Genomic DNA, 22934 nt, shown 5'->3' on the forward strand with positions numbered 1-22934 from the left:
CTCACAAAAGAGGCATCAAATGGACAATAAATATATGAAACGATACGCAAACACACTAGTAGTTAGGGGAATGCAAATGAAAATCACAAGACAGCACTATAAGTTTACCAGGAAAATCGACAATACTATATGGTCGGTAAGGACATGGAGCAAACGCATCGCTCATATACTACTGGTAGGAGTGTGAACTGATAAAACCCCCTTGGAAGGTTGTCATTACCTACTAAAGTTGAACACAGACATATTCTGAGACCAAAAATTCTACTCCAACATACATATGCAGCCTAAATTTGTATAATAAACACCAGTAGATGAAAGAATGTTCATAGCAACACTGCTCACAATAGCTGCAAACCGGAAACAACACAAACGTTCCCTGACAGTGGATGGATGAAGTCATATGTTCATAGAGCAGACCCACCAAAGAAAATGAACAAACTTCAGCCAATGTGACAACATGGATGAGTCTAACAAATATAATGGTGGACAGAAGAAGCCAGATACGAAAGAATACATACTCTACAATTCCACTTATATAACACTGAAAAAAGAGAACTCAAAATGTTTAAGGATGCATACTTGGGTATTTTTCAGAAAATTCAGGATGGTGATTAGCTTTAAAGGCAGGAAGGGGCAGTAACCAGCAGGAAGCATAAAGTGGTGATAATTACATAGGTGTTCATTTACAGATAAATCATTGAGCTGTAAATTTTTGTTTTGTGTACTTTACTGAATGTTATGTTAAATTGTATCATTAGAAAATATAAAGGAGGAGGGTATAGTCAACCAATGTCCACGTTATACAAAGCGGCTACAAGGTTTACAGCAATGAGAACTGATAGCTGGAAGAAGAGCAGTTGGGGTGGACTATGGGGGGGCGAAACTCAACTGAAGCATACTGAAACAAGAATGGGAGGGAAAGAAGTGGAGACATAAACATAGACAACTGCTTGGAAACATTTTGGTACGAAAAGGAGAACAAAGATGAAAGGTGATAGTTGGAAGTGAATGTAGGGTCAGGAGAATATATTTTGGGATTGTTTGCTTTATGGGAGCTATTAAAGAATGTACTCTGCTAAGAATAAACCATTGGCCGGGCGTGGTGGCTCATACCTGCAATCCCAGCAGTTTGCAAGGCTGGGGACGGTGGATCACTTGAGGCCAGGAGTTTGAGACTAGATTGGGCAGCATGGCGAAACCTCATCTCTACCAAAAATACAAAAATTAGCCAGGTGTGGTAGCGCATGACTGTAGTCTCAGCTACTCCGGTGGCTGAGGCAGGAGAATTGCTTGAACCCAGGAGACTGAGGTTGCAGTGAGCTGAGATTGCACCACTGCACTCCAGCCTGGGTGACAGAGCTAGACCCCATCTCAAAAAAACTAAATTAAATAAAAAGAATAAACCATTGAGAGGGAAAAGATACAAGAGAAAGAAAAGTGCAAGGATGAAACCCTTGAAAAAAGTGAAAAACATCTGTGACGTAGAGCACACAAATGCAGAAATTGACCTTTGTCACAAACAGAGAAAACAGATGAGTCTCCAACAATTGTAAACACAGTGCTGGGAGAGGCATAAAAGAGAAAGGAATTCTAATGCAGAAAAGGGAAGAGACAAGGCACGCTATTCGCTATTCGGGAAAGCAGAATGTGGGAGGGCATTTCAACTACACCCTGAAGACTGGAAACATTTCAACAGGTAGAGAGTAGGAAGGGAACATTTTGGGGAGGGAGGGCTGCATAAACCAAAGCCAGTTCTTCAAAGAGAAATGAAAGTGGATTATAAATTTATGAAGTAGCGACTGGAGAGTGGTCTGCATGCCTACAGATAAGATTTGTAACAGGAGAAGAGTGAGGCTGGGTGCAGTGGCTCACACCTGTAATCCCAGCACTTTGGGAGGTCGAGGTGGGTGGATTATGAGGTCAGGAGTTCAACACCAGCCTGACCAACATATTGAAACCCTGTCTCTTTCCTAAAAATACAAAAATTAGCCAGGCATGGTGGTGCACGCCTGTAGTCCCAGCTACTTTGGAGGCTAAGGCAGAAGAATTGCTTGAACCCGGGAGGTAGAGGTTGTGGTGAGCTGAGATGGCACCACTGCACTCCAGCCTGGGTGACAGAGCAAGACTCCATCTCAAAAAGAAACAAAAAACAAAAGACAGGAGAAGAGTGTGAAACCAGTCTCGAACGTTAGTTTGACAGAAATTGTGGATGACTTAAGACATTGGTCTTTATCCTACGGGTATTAAATAGCTACTGTAAATTACTCAGAGAAGGAAAAAAAGATGTAATTTACTTAGTCTTTCCAATTTTCTTTTTTGAAGAAGGGTACTCTTTCCCAAGTAGAATGAAGCTTGGATTAGGGACTAAGACAGGGGAGGGCGACTGGACAGAAAGAACCTTTAGAAAACTAATAACATCTGTGGATGATAACGAGAACCTGAACTATGATTCACTGTATCTTCCCCTGGAACATTCCATTTACAGTGTTAATCTCACACTTTCATCATTGTTGATCAACTCTGACATGTCACATTTAATGCAAAGAAAACTTCAGGTTACCAAAAGAAGAATAAAGTTATGTTAAATACATCAAAGGATTGAAAAGTATTATTTGGTCTTAAAATAGAATTGTTTTTGACACTTTGGGAAATCAGGACATTCAAAAGCAGCTGTGTGTACAGGGGAATTTAGAAAGTCACAGTATGCCTAGGAAAGATACACACTCGGAAACAATGTGAGAAGACCATAAGCTTTCACGCTGATCCCTAGGCTCAGAGCAAGCCTGGTTAAATGGGAAAAGAATGTCCCAGCACAGAGCCAATCTGAAAACACTGGGAGAGGTGGGCTGTTCTCTCTCTCTCTCCCCCCCTTACCTCCACCTTTGGAGGGGAGTGGGGGGTATTTGTTTTCAGCTCCGGGAATTCAAGGAAATCTCTGTCAAACATTAGCTGAACATGAGCTAATAGAATGCAGACTTCAATAATCACACATGACATGGAATAGTCTTCACAAAAATAGTTTGAAAAAGTCTCAAAACAAAAGGACTACAACAGCTTTCAATAGTAAAATAAGACAGCAAATCCTAGGAAAGAAGGAGTTCAAGATTTCAAGAGTAATCACATGATAGTGAAATGCTCAATTTTCAACAAGAAAATAACAAGGAATACAAGGAAACAGGAAAACATGCTCACTCAAAGGAATGGGATAAGCTGACAGAAACTATGCTTGAGAAACCACAGACACCAGACTTATTGGGAAAGACTTTTAAATGACTGTCTTAAATACACTCAAAAAGCCAAGAGACAAACATGGACAAACAACTAAAGAAAATCAGGAAAACACATTATAAAAAGAAACCAAACAGAAATTCTAGAGCTAAGAAGTATAATAACTGAAATAAAAAATTTACTAAAGGTGTTAAAGAGCAGAAAAAAGAATCGGTGAACTTTAAGAAATGACAATTAAAATGATCAAGTCTGAGGAGCAGAAAGAAAAAAGAATGAATAACCATTTGATCCAATAAGTCTATTTCTGGGTATATACTTAAAATAATTGAAACAAGGTCTCAAACAGATACTCATATGCCAATGTTCACAGCAGAAATATCATAACAGTCAAAAGACAGAAACAATTCCAATGTCAGTCAATAGATGAATGGATAAAGTTTGGTAATATACATACAATGGAATATTATTCAGTCTTGAAAAGAAATTTTGACACATGCTACAACAAAAAGAACCTTGAAAATATTATGCTAAGGGAAATAAGCCAGACACAAAAAGACAAGTATTGTTTAATTCCACTTATGTCAGGTATCTGAAATAGGCAAATTTATAAAGACAGAAAGTAGAATAGAGGTTACCAGGGGTTGGCAGGGAAGGGAATGGAGATATTGTTTAATAGGTACAGAGTTTTTGTTTGAGATGATCAAGAACTTCTGAAAATGGATAATGTTATGATTAACATTATGAACGTAGTTATTGCAGATAAACTGTACACTTAAAATGGTTATACTGGTAAATATTGTTATATATATTTTACCAGAATAAAAAAAAGTACAAAAGAGAAAAAAAAGAAGATGTATAAGAGAAAAGCACCCAAATACTCACCAGTTCTAGCTGCTCACCAGCAGATGCAGCTTTGGCAATATCTGCGTTGTCATGGGAAAATGGTCTTTTGGCAGTTTCACCCACCCCAGAATCTTCACCTGTTGTAATCCAAGAATTCTGCATGTTTCCCTAAAACAAAATGTGCCAGTAATTGCAACTGAATTCTACTTTAAATAAACATGCATACTTACCAATAGAATACCGATTCTTACCTATGATGAAAAGAAAAAGCATATGCTTCTACACTACAGGGTCTCCATGGTGATAAGAGTATCTTTTTGTATGCTAATGAGATGACTGGTGGCTGAAGTCCATGATTAGAAGATTAGAACTTGTAGCCCCACTCTCCCACCTCAAGGGGGGAAAGGACTGGAGATTGACTTAATCACCAACAGCCAATGATTTAACCAATCATGCCTATGTAATAAAACCTCCATAAAAATCCTGTATGATGAAGTTCAGAGAATTTCTGCATTTGCGAATGCATCCACATGCCAAGAGGGTGGCGTACCCAAACTCCACAGACAGAAGCTCTTCTACTTGGGACCAGCCTGGACCTTGCCCTGTGTGCCTCTTCAATTGGCTGTTCACTTATATCCTTTATATAATAATAAACCAGTAACAGCAAGCAGAGTGTTTCCCGGAATTTTGTGAGCCATTATAGCAAATTATCACAAATTATTGTAGGAACCCCCAATTTACAAACAAATCAGACAGAATTGTGGATAACCAAGAGACCTACCATTTGCAGTTGGTATCTAAAGTAGCACGTAGTCATGTGGGACTGAGCCCTTTACCTGTGGGTCTGATACTAACTGTGTAGTGAGTGTCAGAATTGAATTGAATCACTGGACACCTAGTTGGTATCTACAGAGAAATGGAGAATGGCCAGATGTAGGAGACAACAGTCCCAAACATTTGGTGTCAGAAGCATTATGAGAAAAAGAAACAGTTTTTTCCCTTTAATGTCCTATATTATTATGATCTTCTGCCTTTCCAGATAAATATTTATCTTTAGTAAAAAGAAACAGTGCATGTGTGGTGATAAACAGAGTTGACATGCAGCCTGCATGCCAGGGATTCAAAAAGGAAGAAGAGTAGGCACTCTGACAAACCACAGAAATGTGTACTATCCCAAGGAAGCAGCCGCTACTCAATTCCAGTCAATCACTGCCATGTGGGAGTGAAAATTCGTATTACCAGATATCTGACCTTCATATGAAATATCATTAAATACTGGCTCAAAATTTATCAAACAAACCAAACATGCCTGAGTTGAATTTAGTGTACCCATAGTTAGTTGCAACCTCTGTCACCCTCTCAACATTCAATGTAGTAAGCAGCCCAACGATCTGGGGAATTTATGTGCACAAGAAGGATTAAAATACTTATATTAATTTAATCCAACAAATAATTATTGAACACTTGCTAAGGGCCAAAGGATATGGTAGTAGTCACAAGAGAGGACAGGTCCCCAAACACTGAACTATACTGCAGTGTCACATCATGCTAGAATGTGGTAAACTACATTCACCTAAAGTAGTACTCTGAATTCTATTTCATATTCTTCTGGAAGTTCAGTTTAGTGCAAACATTTATGTAACACCTATGGTGTTCAGACACTGCTAAGAGCTTGGAGGACAAAAATGAGCAACATCAATCTCAGCTCCAAGGAGTTTACAGTCTAATAAGGGAGACACACAGCTAGGCAGGTCCTTTCGATGTAATAATGTGAGTGCTAGGCTAAAGGTGTGCACAGGGGCCTCTGCCAAAACACAGGAAGGATACTAAGGGCATCCAGAAATCCAAGGAAGGTTTTCTAGAAAAAATTTGACACCGGTGTGACACCTTGAAGGATGAGTAAGGGTAAGCTAGATGGAAAGGGCATTCTAAGAAGAGAGAACCTCACGACAAATGTCACAGGGGTATAGAACAGCATGGTGCCTGCAGGGGGGTCTTAGACAATTCAACATTACTAGAGGTCAAAATATAAGGTGATGAATGTCAGAAGATGAAGAATCAAGTAAGGGACTTGAGAGTATACCACACCATGGAATGAGTCTGCACTAGATTCTCCAGTTAGGGCCAAATCCCCTAAGATATTATTGCATTTAAAGTTGTTTTTGAGACCAATGAAGGAGGGTGGTACTAAGGTTCTACAGAGAAACTGGAGGAAGCAGGGGGCCCACAGATTGCTGACTTACGATATAAAATATTATCATTCTTTAGAAAGAAGTGCTAGTCTAATGGATATTTTGTTCTTTCACAGATAGCTTTAAAAAACTTGAATGCTACTTAACCAAGATTTTTTAAAAAATCTAAGTACGTTAAATCCCTGAAGATCATTCAGGACCTTTGATTTCTTAACTGGGTGGGGTGGGGGGTGGTGGTAAGAGAGGGGATGAAAACAAACATGAAAAAAATTGGCCCAGAAATTTTCTCCTTAAAAAAAAAATCGTAGATCTTTAAAGGAGGACACATGACAAAATGTCAAATAAATAACATGTTTTTGTATTATTGTGATTTTGTGAACTCTAGAGAAAAGCTTTCCATGAGGAAATATTTTATGAGAAGGAAAAGTGATGAAAAATCAGGAGAGCAATGAAATATACTTTGATTGGCTTGCTTCTTTAACTTCTAGGTCAAAAACTAGACCAAAAGTTGAAAGTCTTGCAGGCTACCATCCAGGTCCAGGGCTACAAGCAGGAGACAATAAAAAGGAGGTTCTTCTCTTTTCTGCCAGGGAAAACTTCTATCCTCTGCAAACAAAGATGGTTTGGTTCACTGTCGACGAGCTCTTCCTAATTTACACAGAAAAGCCGTATAATTTAAGGCTCTACTGGGTGTATTTAGAGATGTAGACAGTCCTGGGTTTGAGTCCCTGCTTTGCCATTATCTAGCTCTGTGACATTAGGCCAATTACTTAGGTTACTTAACAGTTGTGTACCTTAATTTACTCCTCTGAAAACAGAGATAATAACACCCGCCTTGTGTGGCTATTGCAAATCTGAAGTAATATAATGTAAATAAAGTGTTTGATGTAGCGCCTGGCACATTATAACCACGTAGTCAACAATAAACGTTAGTTATCACTGTATGTGATGGTTAATACTGACTGTCAACTTAACTGGATTGAAGGATGCAAAGGATAGACCCTGGGTGTGTCTGTGAGGGGGCTGCCAAAGGAGATGAACATTTGAGTCAGTGGGCTGGGGAAGGCAGACCCACCCTTACTCTGGGTGAGCACCATCTAATCAGCTGCCAGCAAATATAAAGCAGGCAGAAAAACAGGAAAAGGCTGGACTGGCTTAGCCTCCCAGCCTACATCTTTCTCCCGTGCTGGATGCTTCCTGTCCTTGTACATCAGACTCCAGGTTCTTCAGCTTGGAGACTCGGACTGGCTTCCCTTGCTCCTCAGCTTGCAGACGGCCTATTGTGGGACTTTGTGATTGTGTGAGTTAATACTACTTAGTAAACTCCCCTTTATACCTATCTATCCTATTAGTTCTGTCCTTTGAGAGAACCCTGACTAATACACCATATAAATGTTTCAATTATCTTTTTTAAAAGGCATTATGAAACACTGAAAATCTATGCTGAAATCAGCCAATTTCAATACAGCAAGGGAAGATTTAGCATCAATATTTTAATTGACTCATTACAAAAACTCCATCTCCCCAAAAGAAGGTATTTCTTGACTTTTTTTATATTTAAGATATCCTAAACACTTTTATTCATGTTATAACTTCTGCCACAGCACAATGCACGTGTTGCTGAAATGTCTTGTTTTTTGTTTGTCTTGTTTTTATTGAGGCAAGGTCTCACTCACTGTTGCCCAGGCTGGAGTGCAGTGGCATGATCAGGGCTCACTGCAGCCTTGACCTCCTGGGATCCTTTGACCTCAGTCTTCAAAGTAGCTGGGACCACAGGTGTGCACCAGCATGCTCGGCTAATTTTTTTATTTTTTATTTTTAGAGAGATGGAGTCTCACTATGTTGCCCAGGCTGGTCTGGAACTCTTGGGCTCAAGTGATCCATCCACTCACATGATCATCCTTCCAAACTGCTGAAATTACATGCATAAGACGCTGTATCTGGCCTTGAAATGTTTCAATTCACTTACACAGGTCAAATGTGGGGGTAACAATTCAACAACAACAAATAACAGGAGACTAACATTAAAATAGATACCAAGGTCATCTGGCATATCTGCAGTAATCATTTCAATATCTGCATTACATTTAGCTCACACGAATGTTTAAAAAAACAACAAAACCTCTCTAAAACCTTATCGAAGCTTCCTATGATTCTGACTGCAGCTTTGTTTAGCACATTTTCTTTGCTCATGGCATGTGTGCTCTTACCATCATTTCCTTCCCCTTTTGCATTACTCATTTCTCTTGCCCTCTGATTCACTCGTCTGTCTAATTTCCTTTCTCACTTCACTTCCCTTTCTTCCACTTCTTGGCCGTTATATAAATACTGAAGACTATGAATAATTGAATCACTGCTTGCTAAGTGACTACATATTTGGAAGAAAAGCAAATGAATATTTTTAAAATAAGCTACTTCTAAGTATTTTATATATGGTGATATCTTCTCCAAATTGACATTAAAATAATAAGCAACTAAGATGGAATTTTTACCATTAATAATTATATAAATCTTCAGGAAACAGTTATATAGTGAGGAGAAAAGAACTGATCACAAACTTAAATGCAATTGCAGAGAATTAAACTGAAATACTAATTAGCCCACTTCGTTTATCAGAGTTAATACACTCCTATACTTCTCAATAGCAGACTAACATATACAACTCCAGGATTAAAAACAAGCTATCAATTCAGGTTTAAAGAAAAAAAAAAAAAAAAAGACTTCAAAAACGAAAATTAGAGGATATCTCAATAAAACATCAAGACTTTCATGTTTTCTTAACAGCTGATTTACTAATGACGACAAAGTCAAAACCACCAAAGTAAACTGCAAAGTGAAGCTGGAATAGGCAAGCATGAAAGCTTCCGCATGGAAAGTTGCATTTGTCTCAAAAAGCAGAAGCAGCTGCGACTATATCTCACAGAAAAACAGTTTTAAAAAGTTTAAGACAAAAGTACTCTGATAAGTCATAAGAAAGTGGTTGAAGCACTATTTAAAAGTCACCACAATAATTCTCTGTCACAGAATTACAGGGATAATCTGACCCAACGTTCTTCAAACTCTGGGCCGCTGGCACCAGAATCACTTAGGCAACTCGATAAAAGTTTAGATTCCCAGGAGCCAACCAGACCAAGTGAACCAGACTCACAGGGCCTGGAGTCCAGGAATTTGCATTGAAAACTCCTGGTATACGATAATCTTCTCAAAATAACAATAAAGAAATAAAGGACATATGGGATTAAGCTATGTAAAGCCTTCTAAAATTACTTGCTAAGCACCACCCTTCTTAGGGACAATGGGAAGACTAACATTTTGATTCTTGGACCCCAAGGCCAATGTTCTTTCTGCTATATCATGCTGCTAATTAGACTTACCAGATTTCAGATATCAAGGAAAATTTAGAGAAATCCAGCAGAAATCTAAGCTAAGGTTCTGAATGGTTTCTAGACTTAGCAAAGTCCTTTCTGTATAACACATTTCCTGCTTTCAGACTTGCTCTTTCCATATGGTAAGGCAGAAATGGTACACTCAGGAAACCGTAGCAAATATTACGAGATCATTTCATTTGAGAATTCATTCTACCACAGTGAAATCTGGTATTTGAGATCTCAAACAAATACCAACATAGTACTTTGGCCACACTTCAAGGAGAAAAACTAAGCAGCTAAGAAAGCAGGACAGAGGGCAGAAGGGAATATTCACACTAAAATAAAATGTATGATTTAAAAGAATGCTCACAGATGCATCCAGAAGTGTTTGTTCCCTTAGTGTCTCCTCCTGTCTTTGAGATTTCAGCTCTTGCTGGAGGCTTTCCTTTTCAAGCACAACTGCTTGTATTTTATTTTTCAATCCAGAGAGTTCCTCCTATAATAAGCAACACCAAATACATTAAGCATTATTAAGCAGTGTTTTTATTTGTTGATTAGAGGACCCAGCATGATATAAAGTATGGAAGACTTATGTTCTCCTTTTCCTGAAATATAATTGTATTTATACAAACAAGACAACCTAAACGTTAGCTAGATACCAAAGAGAAGGCTAAGGTAATGGGCCTGCTGGTGGCATATCACAAAAGTGTGTCATTTCTGACAATTTCCTTTTCTCCAAGGAATCAAGGCTCAAAGAAAAGCCTTAATTAAAAGAGTTATCCAAGAGATTTTAAAGAAGTAGACTCTGAAAAATGAGTTAAGACACATTATTACTAATGATCAAATACCATCAACCTGTTAAAAACTGATGGAAGATTAAATAGAGGGAGGCTCTGAGTCAGAAAGGCATAGACAGGCGTGATGATTACCTATGAAATGGTAGCCAGATAGGAGAGAATTATGGTAAAACATTTCATGGAGAATTCTGAAAGAGTATTTCCTTGGCCTCACAGGATGTAATGTAAAGAATTAACAAATCAATAACAATTAAAATTAGAGGATGTAACATAAGAAATTACAGGTCAACAATAATTAGAATAGCTATAGAGTGGACCTCAGTCGCTGGAAAAACAATCCAATAACATCAATATATCAATCATATAATACTTAACCTAATATTCATTACTAGTGTAATCACAAGCTATCGTACAACATGTGAAAATTCCTCTCAATTATTATTATTTTTAAACCCAAAGCTATAATAAAAAGCTGAAATTAAAAAAATATTGTGGACTTTCAATTTTCAGTCTGGAATGTAATGAGCTTGGAACAGCTCACTCCCATCTTCACAAGAGCAAAAACGTTGAACAAACTGAAAATCAACAACTCTTCTTAGATTCATCAGGTAATTGAAGCCACAGGGAAAACTGCTGCCCCAAAATTGAAGAGATGGGTGGTTGCTGAGACACAGAATTTACAGGAGGAAATCAGAAACCTCTCGAGAAGGTAGAAAATCTAAACCGTAGTTGACAGTTGCTGGAAGCTCAGTGTCAACAAGTTTGAGAGTTAAAAATTCCGGGCTGGGCGCAGTGGCTTATGGCTGTAATCCCAGCACTTTGGGAGGCCAAGGTGGGCAGATTATGAGGTCAGGGGTTCAAGACCAGCCTGGCCAATATGGTGAAACCCCATCTCTACTAAAAATACAAAAATTAGCCGGGTGTGGTAGCACACGCCTGTAGTCCTAGCCACTCGGGAGGCTGAGGTAGGATAATCGCTTGATCCTGGGAAGCCGAGGTTTCAGTGAGCCGAGATCACGCCACTGCACTCCAGCCTGGGTGACAGAGCGAGACTCTGTCTCAAAATAAATAAATAAATAAATTCCAGGAAGACCCAGTCATAGGAGGACTGCCCTGCTTCCCCAATTTTATCTCCAGGACACTATCAGATTTTCACAGTAAAAACTAGAGAAAAATCCCCTTATGCAACCTAAAGGAAGAAGAAAAGCAGCCAGTTTGAAATACGCTCGGCACGTTGTGTTCCTTGTAACAGGCCTGACTCGAGGGAAACGGCTTTACCAGAGCCGAACTGACTGGAGGGCTGCTGTCACCTAACCGGCCTAAACAAAGAGGAATCCAGCTCCAGCCCCTCTTGCATTCAGTGTGGGAGAAGGGGCCTCCGGCTTCCTCTAGCTGTCCTGTCTACCTTAAAGGGCAGGGGAGACTGAGAAGCACTTGTGAATGTCACAGCCCAAGGCAAAGGCTTATTAAAAGACTCAGATCTAGTCATAGGCCTATTGAACATTTCCCTCTACTCCCACATCTAACGACCACATCACTAGGGCTCCTGTATACTAACAGAGAAATTCAACAGAAAGAACTGCATATCTCAGACTATATTTAGGAAGAATTCACTAGGGTAATGAAGAGACAACAGAAGAGACAAGACTAGGACACAGAAGGAAATTTTAGCCTCTGACATGTATAGTGACAGCAAACACAGCCTAGCTTCTAGCCAGATAAACATAAAAGCTCATGCTAAAGGCCTACTTATCTCAGTTCCTTTTACCAAATACATCATGTCCAGCATTCATCAAACAATTACAAGACATGCTAAAAGAGTGAAACACAGTTTGAAAGGATTTAACAAGCATCAGAAACAGTCTCAGATAAGGCAGAGATGTTAAAATTATCAGACCAGGAATTTAAAATAATTATAATTAAGGCCGGGCATGGTGGCTCACGCCTGTAATCCCAAGCACTTTAGGAGGCCAAGGTGGGAGGATCACCTGACCAAGGTGTTCGAGACCAGCCTGACCATCATAGTGAAACCCCACCTCTACTAACAATGCAAAAAAAATTAGCTAGGGGTGGTGGTGCATGCATGTAATCCCAGCTACTTGGGAGGCTGAGGCAGGAGAATCGCTTGAACCCAGGAGGCAGAGGTTGCAGTGAGCCAAGATCACGCCACTGCACTTGAGCCTGGGTGACAAAGTACGACTCTGTCTCTAAATAAATAAATAAATAAATAAATAAAATAAAATAATTATGGTTACTATGCTAAGGTCTCTAATAGAGAAAATAGACTATATGCAAGAACAGCAGAGTAATATAAGTGGAGAGATGGAAACTCTATGAAAAAGATGAAAAGAAAATGCTCAAAATAAAAAAACTATTAATAGACATGAAGAATGCCTTTGAAAGGCTCATCAGTAGATTGGACGTAGCTGAGGAATGCATTAGTAAACTTTAAGAATTGTGAATAAGAATTTCCAAAAAAGAAATGCAATAAGGAAAAAAACTAAAGACAGAAAAATTATACAAGAACTACAGTAGAATTACAAATGGTATAATAAATACATACATACAACAGGAACACAAAAAAGGAAGGAAAGGAAAAGAAGAAATATTTCAGTCAATAATGACTGAAAAATTTCCTGAATTAATGACAGGCACCAAACCACAGATCTAGGAAGCTCACAGAACACCAAGCAAGATAAATACCCCCACAAAATACACTGAAGAATACCATATTCATACTGCAGAAAATCAAAGACAAAGAGAAAAATCTTAAAACAAGCCAAAGTAAACAAACAAACAAAACCCAAAAATCAGTCCAGGCGCGGTGGTTCATGCCTGTATTCCCAGCATACAGGGAATGTATGCCTTGGGAGGCCGAGGCAGGCAGATCACATGAGGGTCAGGAGTTCAAGACCAGCCTGGCTAACGTGGTGAAACACTGTCTCTACTAAAAATACAAAAATTAGCCAGGCATGGTGGTGGGCACCTGTAATCCCAGCTATTCAGGAGGCTGAGGCATGAGAATTGCTTGAACTCAGGAGGCCGAGATTGCAGTGAGCCAAGACCTCGCCACTACACTCCAGCCTGTGTGACAGAGCGAGACTCAGTCTCAAATAAATAATAATAATAATAAAACAAAAATCAAACAAACAAAAAAACAAAAACCTTACCTATAAAGAAGGAAGGATAAGAATTACCTGGGAATACTTTTCAGAAGCCATGCAAACAGGAAGAGAATAAAATGAATCTAATATTTAAAGTGTTAAAAAAAAAAAAAAAAAAAAAACCCACCAACCTAGAATTCTGGATTCAGCAAGATTAACCTTCAAAAGAGAAAGAAAAATATTTTCTTAGAACAACAAGAACTGATGGAATTTATTGCTAGCATATATGCATTGCAAGAAATGTTTAAAAAGTTCTTCAGAAAGGAGAAAAAATGATAAGGTGAGAAACTGCCATCTACATAAAGAAAAAAAGAGTATTAAAGAAGGAGTAAGTGGATAGAAAATATTTTCTTATTAATTTATTTGACAGATGACACTTTGTGTTCACCATCATAATTGCAATAGTGTTTGTAGTAATTGTAGTTTATGGATAACTGAAATTAATGACAGAAATGTTATAAAGGATGAGAGAGGGCTTGGGAATTCTGTCATAAGGAATTTGTACTATTCAAGAAGTGGCACAGGGTTACTTGAAAGTAAAGTTAGTTATAAATATTTACTGCAAACTCTAAGGCAACCAGTAAAGAAAAAAAAAGACGAAGAAGTACAGTTGATCAACTGATATGTTAAGACAGGAAAAAAATGCAATCATACAAAAATTAGCTGGTTGTGGTGGCTCACGCCTGTAGTCCTAGCTACTAGGAAGGCTGAGGCACAAGAACTGATTGAACCCAGGAGGCAGAAGTTGCAGTGGGCCAAGATGGTGTCACTGCACTCCAGTCTGGGCGACTGAGAGAGACTCTGTCTCCAAAAATAAAAAATAAAATGCAATCATATAAAATGCTTAATCAAAGTTACAGAAGGGACAGGTGCAGTGGCTCACACCTGGTAAGTGCAGCACTTTGGAAGGCTGAGGTGGGAAGATCACTTGAGGTCAGGAGTTTGACACCAGCCTGGGCAACATAGTGAGACTCCATCTCTGCAAAAAAACATAAAAATTAGCCAGGCATAGTGGCGCAAGTCTGTAGTCCTAGCTACTCGGCAGGGAGGAGGTGGGAGGACTGCTTGAGCCCAAGAGTTCTAGGCTAGAGTGAGCTTTAATTACGTCACTGCCTAGGTAACAGGGCAAGGCTCTATCTCTGTAAAAAAAAAAAAGCCAGAGAAGACAGAAAAAGAGTGAAAATTTTTTAAAGAAACAAAAAATAAAGACAATGAAAATAATAGTAACAAATATGTTATACATTGATCCGATCATAACAATAATCTCTTTAAATACAATGGTCTGAATATACCAAGTAAAAGATAGAGACTATCAGAGTGGTTAAAAAAAGAAGAACAACAAACTATACGTTGTCTACAAGAAGCCTATAATAGCCGGGCAAGGTGGCTCACATCTGTAATCCCATTACTTGGGAGGCTGAGGTTGGAGGATCCCTTGAGCCCAGGAGTTCAAGACCAGCCTGAGCAATATAGTGAGACCCCATCTCTAACCAAAAAAAAAAAAAAAAAAATCCTCAAAACTAAAAAAGAAGCCAACTATAAATACAAAGACACAGATAGATTAAAAATAAATGAATGAAAAAAACATATCATGTTAACACTAATCAACAGAAAGTTGGAGTAGCAATATCAATTTTAGACAAAGCAGATTTCAGACCAATGAAAATGATCAGGGATACAGCGGTATATTACATAATGATAAATATACAGCGGTATATTACATAATGATAAAGAGGTCAATTCACCAAGAAGACGTAACAAGTCTTAATGCATATGTGCTTAATAAAAGGGTATCAAAATGTATGAGGCAAAGGAAAACAGATGAATCCACTCTTACGGTTGGAAATTTCAACATCCCCTGTCAGAAATGATAAAAATCACAAAGGACACAACTGAAAGGAACACCAGCATCAATCAACTGGATCTAACTGACATTTATAGACTACTTCATTCAAGAACAGCAGTACACACGTTTTCCTCAGGCTCACACAGAACATTCACCCAGGCAGACTACAATGTACAAACCTTCACAAATTTAAAGGAATAGGAAAGTATGCGGTCAGACAACAATGGAATTAAACCAGAAATCAGTAACAGAACGACAGCTGGGAAACTCTCCAAATACCTGACGCTGACACAACACTCTTCTAAATGACACACACGAATCCAAGACGTATCAAAATCCATTTAGAAATATTTTCAACTAAGTAAAAATTAAAATACAACTGATAAAAAGCTATATACTTATTAAAAGGATGAAGCAAAAGGAGTGCAAAAAAATTAGAAAAGAAGAAAGACTTCAAATATATAATCTAAGCTTCTACTTTAGAAGTTGGAAAACCAACAGCAAATTAATTCCAGAGGAAGCAGAAAAGAACATATAGTAAAAATCAGAGTGAAAAAATCAATGAAATTAAAAATAGAAAATCACTAGAGAAAAACAACAAAATCAAAAGTTGGGTCTTTGAAAAGATGAATAACATTGATAAGACTCTATACAAGTTGACTAAGAAAAAAAAGAGAAAATACCAATTAGATTCTATCATATACTAAGATCAGAAGTGAAAACGGGGCTATCACTACTGATCCCATGAACATTAAAAGGATAATAAAGAAATGTTTAAAAAACAGGATAACAAAGAAATACTATGAACAACTCCATGATCATGAATTTAGTCACCTAGATGAAACGCACCAATTCTTTATAAGACACAATCCATGAAAACTCACAGAGGGAAGAATAGATAATCTGAATAAACCTATATTTATCAAGAAAATTAAATCAACAATTAGCAACCTTTCAAAACAGAAAGCACTAGGTCCAGATAAGTTCACTAGTTAATTGTACCAAATATTTAAGAAAGAAATTATACCAATTATCTATAACATATTTCATAAAATTCAAGAGGAAGTATTTGCTAACTTATTTTATGAGGCCAGCATTAACCTAATACCCGAACCAAGTGAAAACAAGTGGAAAATTACAGATCAATATCTCTAATGAACGTAGATGAAAAAATCCTTAACAAAATACCAGCAAATCAAATCCAACAATGTAAAAAAGAATTATACACCAGGATAAAGTAAGATTTATTCTAATTACACAACATTGGTTCGACATTTGAGGATCAGTTAATGTCACATCAACAATGTAGAGAAGAAAAATCATAATTTTAACCGCAGATGCAGGAAAAGCATTTGACAAAATGCGGCAGCCATCTATGATAAACACAGACGGTCCCTGACTTGCGATGGTTTGACTTATGATTTTTTTTACTTTATTATGCTGCAAAAGCAATATGCATTCAGTAGAAACCATAATTCAAGTTTCAAATTTTGGTATTTTCCCAAGCTAGCAATATGCAGTATAATATTCTCTCATGATGCTGGGCAGCAGCAGTGGCAGTGAGCTGTAGCTCCCAGTTAGCCGTGCAATCACAGGCGTAAACAACCAATATTCTATAGTATATTAAATGCATTTTCAACTTGCAACGAGTTTATCAGGACACAATCCCATTGTAAGTCGAGAGGCATCTATACTCTCAGTAACTAGGAATAGAGGGAAACACTCTCAACTTGATAAAGAACATCTACAAATAACCTATAGCTAACATACTTTATGGTAAGAAAGTAGTTTCCCACTAAGATCAAGAACAAGGCAAAGATGGCCCCTCTCACAACCATTCAACATCATTCCAAAAGTCTTAGCTAATGCAATAAGACAATTAAAAAAATAAAATCTGGCTGGGCACATTTGCTAAAGCCTATAATCTCAACACCTTGGGAAGCCCACGCAGGAGGACTGTTTGAGCCCAGGAGTTCAAGACGAGCCTGGGCAACATGATGAGACCTCAACTCTACAAAAAGTAATAATAATAAAACAATAGCCAAGCATGGTGGTGTGCATCTGTGGTCCCAGCCACCAGGGAGGCTGGGGTAGGAGGATCACTTGAGCCCAAGATGTCAAGGCTACAGTGAGCCATGATCATGCCACTGCCCTCCAGCCTGTACAACAGAGCAAGACCCTATCTCAAAAAAATTAATTAATAAAAATAAATGAAAAATGTAAAAAACACAAAATCTAAACATATTGGAAAGGAGAAAATAACATTGTCTTTGTTTGCAGATAATATGCTTGTCGATGAGGAAAATCTCAAAGAATCAACAAAAAATGCTGTAACTAATAAGTGACTTATACCAAGGTTGCAGAATACAAGGTCAATATACAAAGTCAATTGTTTTCTTCTATATTAGCAATAAATCATTGGAATTTGAAATTAAATACATAATACCATTTACACTAAAAAATAAAATAGGTGGCTGGGCACAGTTGCTCTTGCCTGTAATCCCAGCACTTTGGGAGGCCGAGGAGGGTGGATCATGAGGTCAGGAGTTCGAGACCAACCTGGCCAACATAGTGAAACCCCATCTCTACTAAAAATACAAAAATTCGCCAGGTGTGGTGGCACATGCCTGTAGTCCCAGCTACTCGGGAGGCTGAGGCAGAAGAATTGTTTGAACCCGGGAGGCAGAGGTTGTAGTGAGCCAAGACTGCACCATTGCACTCCAGCCTGGGTGACAGAGCGAGACTGTGTCTCAAAAATAAAATAGGTATAAATCTCACAAAATTTGTAGAAGATCTATTTGAGGAAAACCACAACACTGATTAAAGTAATCAAAGAAGATCTAAGTAAATAGAGACATTCCATGTTCATGGATAGGAATATTCAATAGTATCAAAATGCCAGTTATTCCCAACTTGATCAATAGATCCAACACAATTCCAATCCAAATCCTATTTTGTGGATATCAACAAACTGATTCTAAAGTTTACCAAGAGACACAAAAGTCCGGGAATACTCATCACAATATTGAAGGAGAACAAAATTGGAGTCCTGATATTACTCAACTTCAAGACTTAATATAAAGCTACAGTAATCAAGATACAGTGATAGTGGCAAAAGAACTGACAAGTAAATCAATGGAACAGGATAGCCCATAAATAGACCCCCAAATATGGACAACTGTCCTTCAAACATGATCTAAATGTAAAATAAACAATTATAAAATACCTAGAAGAAGAAAGGAGAAAATATAGTGAACTTGGATTTGGTAACAAATTTTTAAATGCAAAATTAAAAGTACAATCTATGAAAGAAAAATTTGGTAAGTTAAACTTCATTAAAATTAAAAATTTCTGCTCATTGAAAGACACTGTTAAGAGAAGTAAACACCAAGTCAAAGACTGGGAAAAAATACTTGAGAAAGACATATCTGATAAAGGATTGGCATCCAAAATACAGTAAAAATTGTTAAAACTCAACAATAAGAAAACGAACAACCTGATTTTAAAAATGGGTGAACGACCTGAACAGACACCTCACTCAAAGATGTGATATAGGTGGAATATAGGCACATGAAAAGACGCTCAGCGTCATTTGTGATCAGGAAATTGAAACTAAAACAGCAATGAGGTTCCACTACACATCTATTAGAACAGTTAAACTGTAAAACACTGACAACAGCAAATGCTAATGAGGATATGGAGAACAATGAGAACTCTTGGACACAGGAAGGGGAACATCACACACTGGGGCCTGCTGTGGGGTGGGGGGGAGGGAGGAGGGATAGCATTAGGAGATATACCTAATGTAAATGATGAGTTAATGGGTGCAGCACGCCAACACGGCACATGTATACATATGGAACAAACCTGCACGTTGTGCACATGTACCCTAGAGCATAAAGTATAATTTTAAAAATTGAAAAAAAAAAAGACCGGTTCAAGATCTCTCACTCCCATGAAAACATTTCCAAAGACATTAGCTTTTCCTAACTTTCTTCTCTTATTATAATTATAGCTTATACCAAGAAGTAAAGGCCTATACTATATTCTCTAATGTGCTGCTTATGGTGTTAATAGGGAATAGTTCTGTCTTCTCAAGTAGATGGTAAACACATTCTGCTTTATATCTTTCAAGTTTTATCCACAACATCTTAGGGATTAATAGAGCCTTGTTAATGAAATAATTCCTAGGATATTATTTCAGCTTTACTGGTAATCCAAGACCACCTGTATATTAATGACTGTGTCCTCCAAGAACAAACAGGAAATTACATGTTAAGATCAGAAACTCCCTGGTAAAATCAGGACAGTGAAACATCTAAAGCCTCCTTAAGTTACATACTGGCCTTAAATCATCTTAAAATGTCAACAATATAATACATAATATCATATACTATATATAAAAACATGATACAAGAGATATCAGTAATTCCTATAAAAATATCATACACTCTAATACACTGAAACTAGAAAGAGGGAGGGAGAGAAAGAAACAGAAAGAAAAGAAGTAAAATACGACATACTTTGGGGAGATGAAAAGGCTCTATTAGCATTAATGACATTAGTAAACTGCACACAGTTGAGCATATAACCCTCTAGTGTCACAAGCTATATATGATGTGCTTGATTTCTTGATCACTACTGTCAGTACCCTATGAACCATTCTCATTCAAAGTCAAAGTAAGAGCCTTAATACTGACAGTGGAGAAGAACTGGTCTTGCCAGTTTAGAATCCTTGATTGTTGTACCCCTGCCCCAATAGGTTGACAAGTGTGGGAGAATGATTGCTATTTGTATTCCAAAGCATTTGCCATTTGCTGGGTTACAGCAAGTGGGGTAAGAAGGAAAACTTCTGAAATATGAGAGCATATTATGAAATCATTAGACATAGTAATGAACTACTGGGAAATCAAGCAATCAGAAATGGTACGGTCAAGAGCATCATTCCCAAGTCTGACAAGTTCTTGTGACACATCAGTCTCTCAATCATGTAAGAATAGCAATTGTCAATGCATTGCTACAAACATGAAGATTTATAGCAGCAAATTTGTATACAATGTATAGTTAATATAAGCTTTAATTTATTTAGTTTTAAATTCTTAATGAGAAACTTACCTTGCAGAACTTAACTTCTGCCTCTAAATGATGAATATATTGAGACTGGTCATTAATAATAGGAACGAGGTTGTGCATAGTAGGCATATTGGTTTCCTCATGTTCTAATGACCTCTATGACAAAAATAAATAAATAAATAAATAAATAAATAAATAAATAAATAAATAAATAATTTTTAAAAAGCCAAATTAAGCATGTTTGGATTTAGCAAAGAATCAGTTGTTACCTTCTCCATACTCAGTTGTGCACTGATGTGATATAAACATATAATTGATCACAATGTAGCTTACAGTCTCGATATAGTTTGGATGCTCATCCCCCACAAACCTCATGTTGAAATGCAGCCCCCAGCATCGGAGGTGGGGCCTGGTGGGAGGTGTTTAGGTCATGATGAATGGATGAACACCTCAGTGCTGGTGCTATCCTCATGATAATGAGTTCTTGCTCTGAGTTTTGGTGAGATCTGGTTGTTTAAAAGAATGTGACACCTCTCCTCACTTCTTGCTCTGGCTCTCACCACATGAAATGCCTGTTCCCCTTCCACCTTCCACCATGACTGAAAGTTTCCTGAGGCCCTCATCAGAATGAGATGCCAGTCCCACCCTTCCCATACAGCCTGCAGAGCCCTGCTCCCCTTCCACCTTTCACCACGGCTGAAAGTCTCCTGAGGCCCCCACCAGAATGAGATGCCAGTTCCACACTTTCCATACAGCCTGCAGAATCCTGAGGCCCCCACCAGAATGAGATGCCAGTTCCACCCACACTTTCCATACAGCCTGCAGAACCATGAGCTGATTAAACCTCTTTTTCCAATAAATGACCCAGCCTCAGGTATTTATTTACAGCAACACGAGAATGGACTAACACAAATACTTGCTTCTCTATCCTATAAATTCCACAAATACACAAGATTCACGGACGTGAATATCATTTTGTTTTTTAAGATGGATGGTGAAAGTGGTTATAAAAAGCACATATAGTGAATAGAAAAATGCTGGGGTAGCAGTAGTATAACTGGCTTGGAATGAACTATTTTAACAAATTGGAAAAACAACATTCCATTCAGTAATGCTGAGATACAAGGGACAACTCTCTCCAAGAAACTGCCATGGAAGAGGATTTGCTAGCTAAAACTGCAGCAGCTCCGTGAGGGAGAGATTCTTTAGGAACTGTTTGATGCCAAGCCTGTGTCAATGCGATAAAATTCTATCTCAAAAAGGATACATTAGCAAAACATAGTTTTTGATTTTTGACTCTAGTATTGAAGGCAATTCAAGCGTATGCTGTTCTGGAGCCCAGAACCTCCAAGAGTAGAGCCCTAAAGCAGTTTTACTACTTTTTTCGTTGAGGGGTCCAACGAAGAAATTTCAAAAAAACACTTATGTTATTTTAGCTCTGTAGCATTCCTGGAACTTACTGTTAATGTATATCTTACCTTATCTTAAAGTGACTGTGATATAGTTTATAAAATCATATACACATCACATGATTTTTTTTTTAAAAGAATGAGGAAATCAGGAAAAGGGAAAACAAGGGTCACCCAGTTAAACAAACCCAGAGGAAAGCTTGAAATGAGACACAGTGTCTCTTTCCCAGCACAGCAGAAATTTTAAATGATAACCAAGCACCAGCTACCATGGCAGAATAAAATTAAATAGAGCTCTGCTTTCTGGTGTATTGAAGATATTTAAAAACCAAAGTAACTCTAATTAAATGAATTATCTATCATGAGTAGAAATCAAACAGTCAGAATCATCCTCCATTAATAGAAATAGGTTCAGAAGGTAGGCAAATATAAATTACTACTATGAGTATACAGGAGGAAGTCAATGTGAAAAATAAAAAGCTCAAGCTAATATTGTATGAAAAATGTTCACATGAAATCATTTGTGTCTCCTTTGAAGGGCTTTAGTTTGGATATCTACATTTTAAGACAGTAAGTAATAACTTCTTTTCCATCTCAACAGTGCCTCAGTTTTACTCTCAATATACGCATGTATTTCTAATATGTTATACTGGCTATGAAAGTGCATCCTAAAAGCTAATTATTACTATTACGGTTTATAATTATGACATACAGACTGTATACATTTAGAGTCTAAGTTCCATTCTTTTACACAGCTCCATATAAATAGACTTGTATATTTTAAAGTGCACTCTGTATGTACTAAACTGATTCTCTTAATGAAGGTCTTCCTGCCTGTCTGGATTCAATAAGCTCCATAATATCACTTGCTCAGGCTTTAAAAAACAAATAAGCATGTCTGAGCATTCAACAGAAAAAGCAACTGCATCTAGGTAGACTTAAAAGCATTCCACCAGTGTGTGCTTAAGAGCATGCTAGAAACCAGATGTCAATAGTAATGAATTCATTAAATAA

General features: G+C 37.7%; 1 protein-coding gene across 8 annotated transcripts in view; it reads right to left on the reverse strand.

Annotated features, from left to right (window-relative positions):
- SDCCAG8 (serologically defined colon cancer antigen 8) overlaps window positions 1-22934 on the reverse strand; it is a 256242-nt gene that overhangs the window by 218380 nt on the left and 14928 nt on the right. For all 8 annotated transcript variants that reach the window (XR_002732368.1, XR_002732369.1, XR_003309619.1 and 5 more), the window contains exons 4-6: window positions 20554-20667; window positions 10002-10127; window positions 4111-4239 (exon numbers count right to left, since the gene is read on the reverse strand). Coding sequence is in view for 5 of the 8 variants with exons in the window: in XM_023216160.1 (XP_023071928.1) it covers window positions 4111-4239; window positions 10002-10127; window positions 20554-20667 (369 nt within the window). In the remaining 3 variants the exon portion in view is untranslated. The remainder of the gene's footprint in view (window positions 1-4110; window positions 4240-10001; window positions 10128-20553; window positions 20668-22934) is intronic.

Source organism: Piliocolobus tephrosceles, chromosome 1, assembly GCF_002776525.5.
Source record: "Piliocolobus tephrosceles isolate RC106 chromosome 1, ASM277652v3, whole genome shotgun sequence".
NCBI classification, from domain to species: Eukaryota; Metazoa; Chordata; class Mammalia; order Primates; family Cercopithecidae; genus Piliocolobus; species Piliocolobus tephrosceles.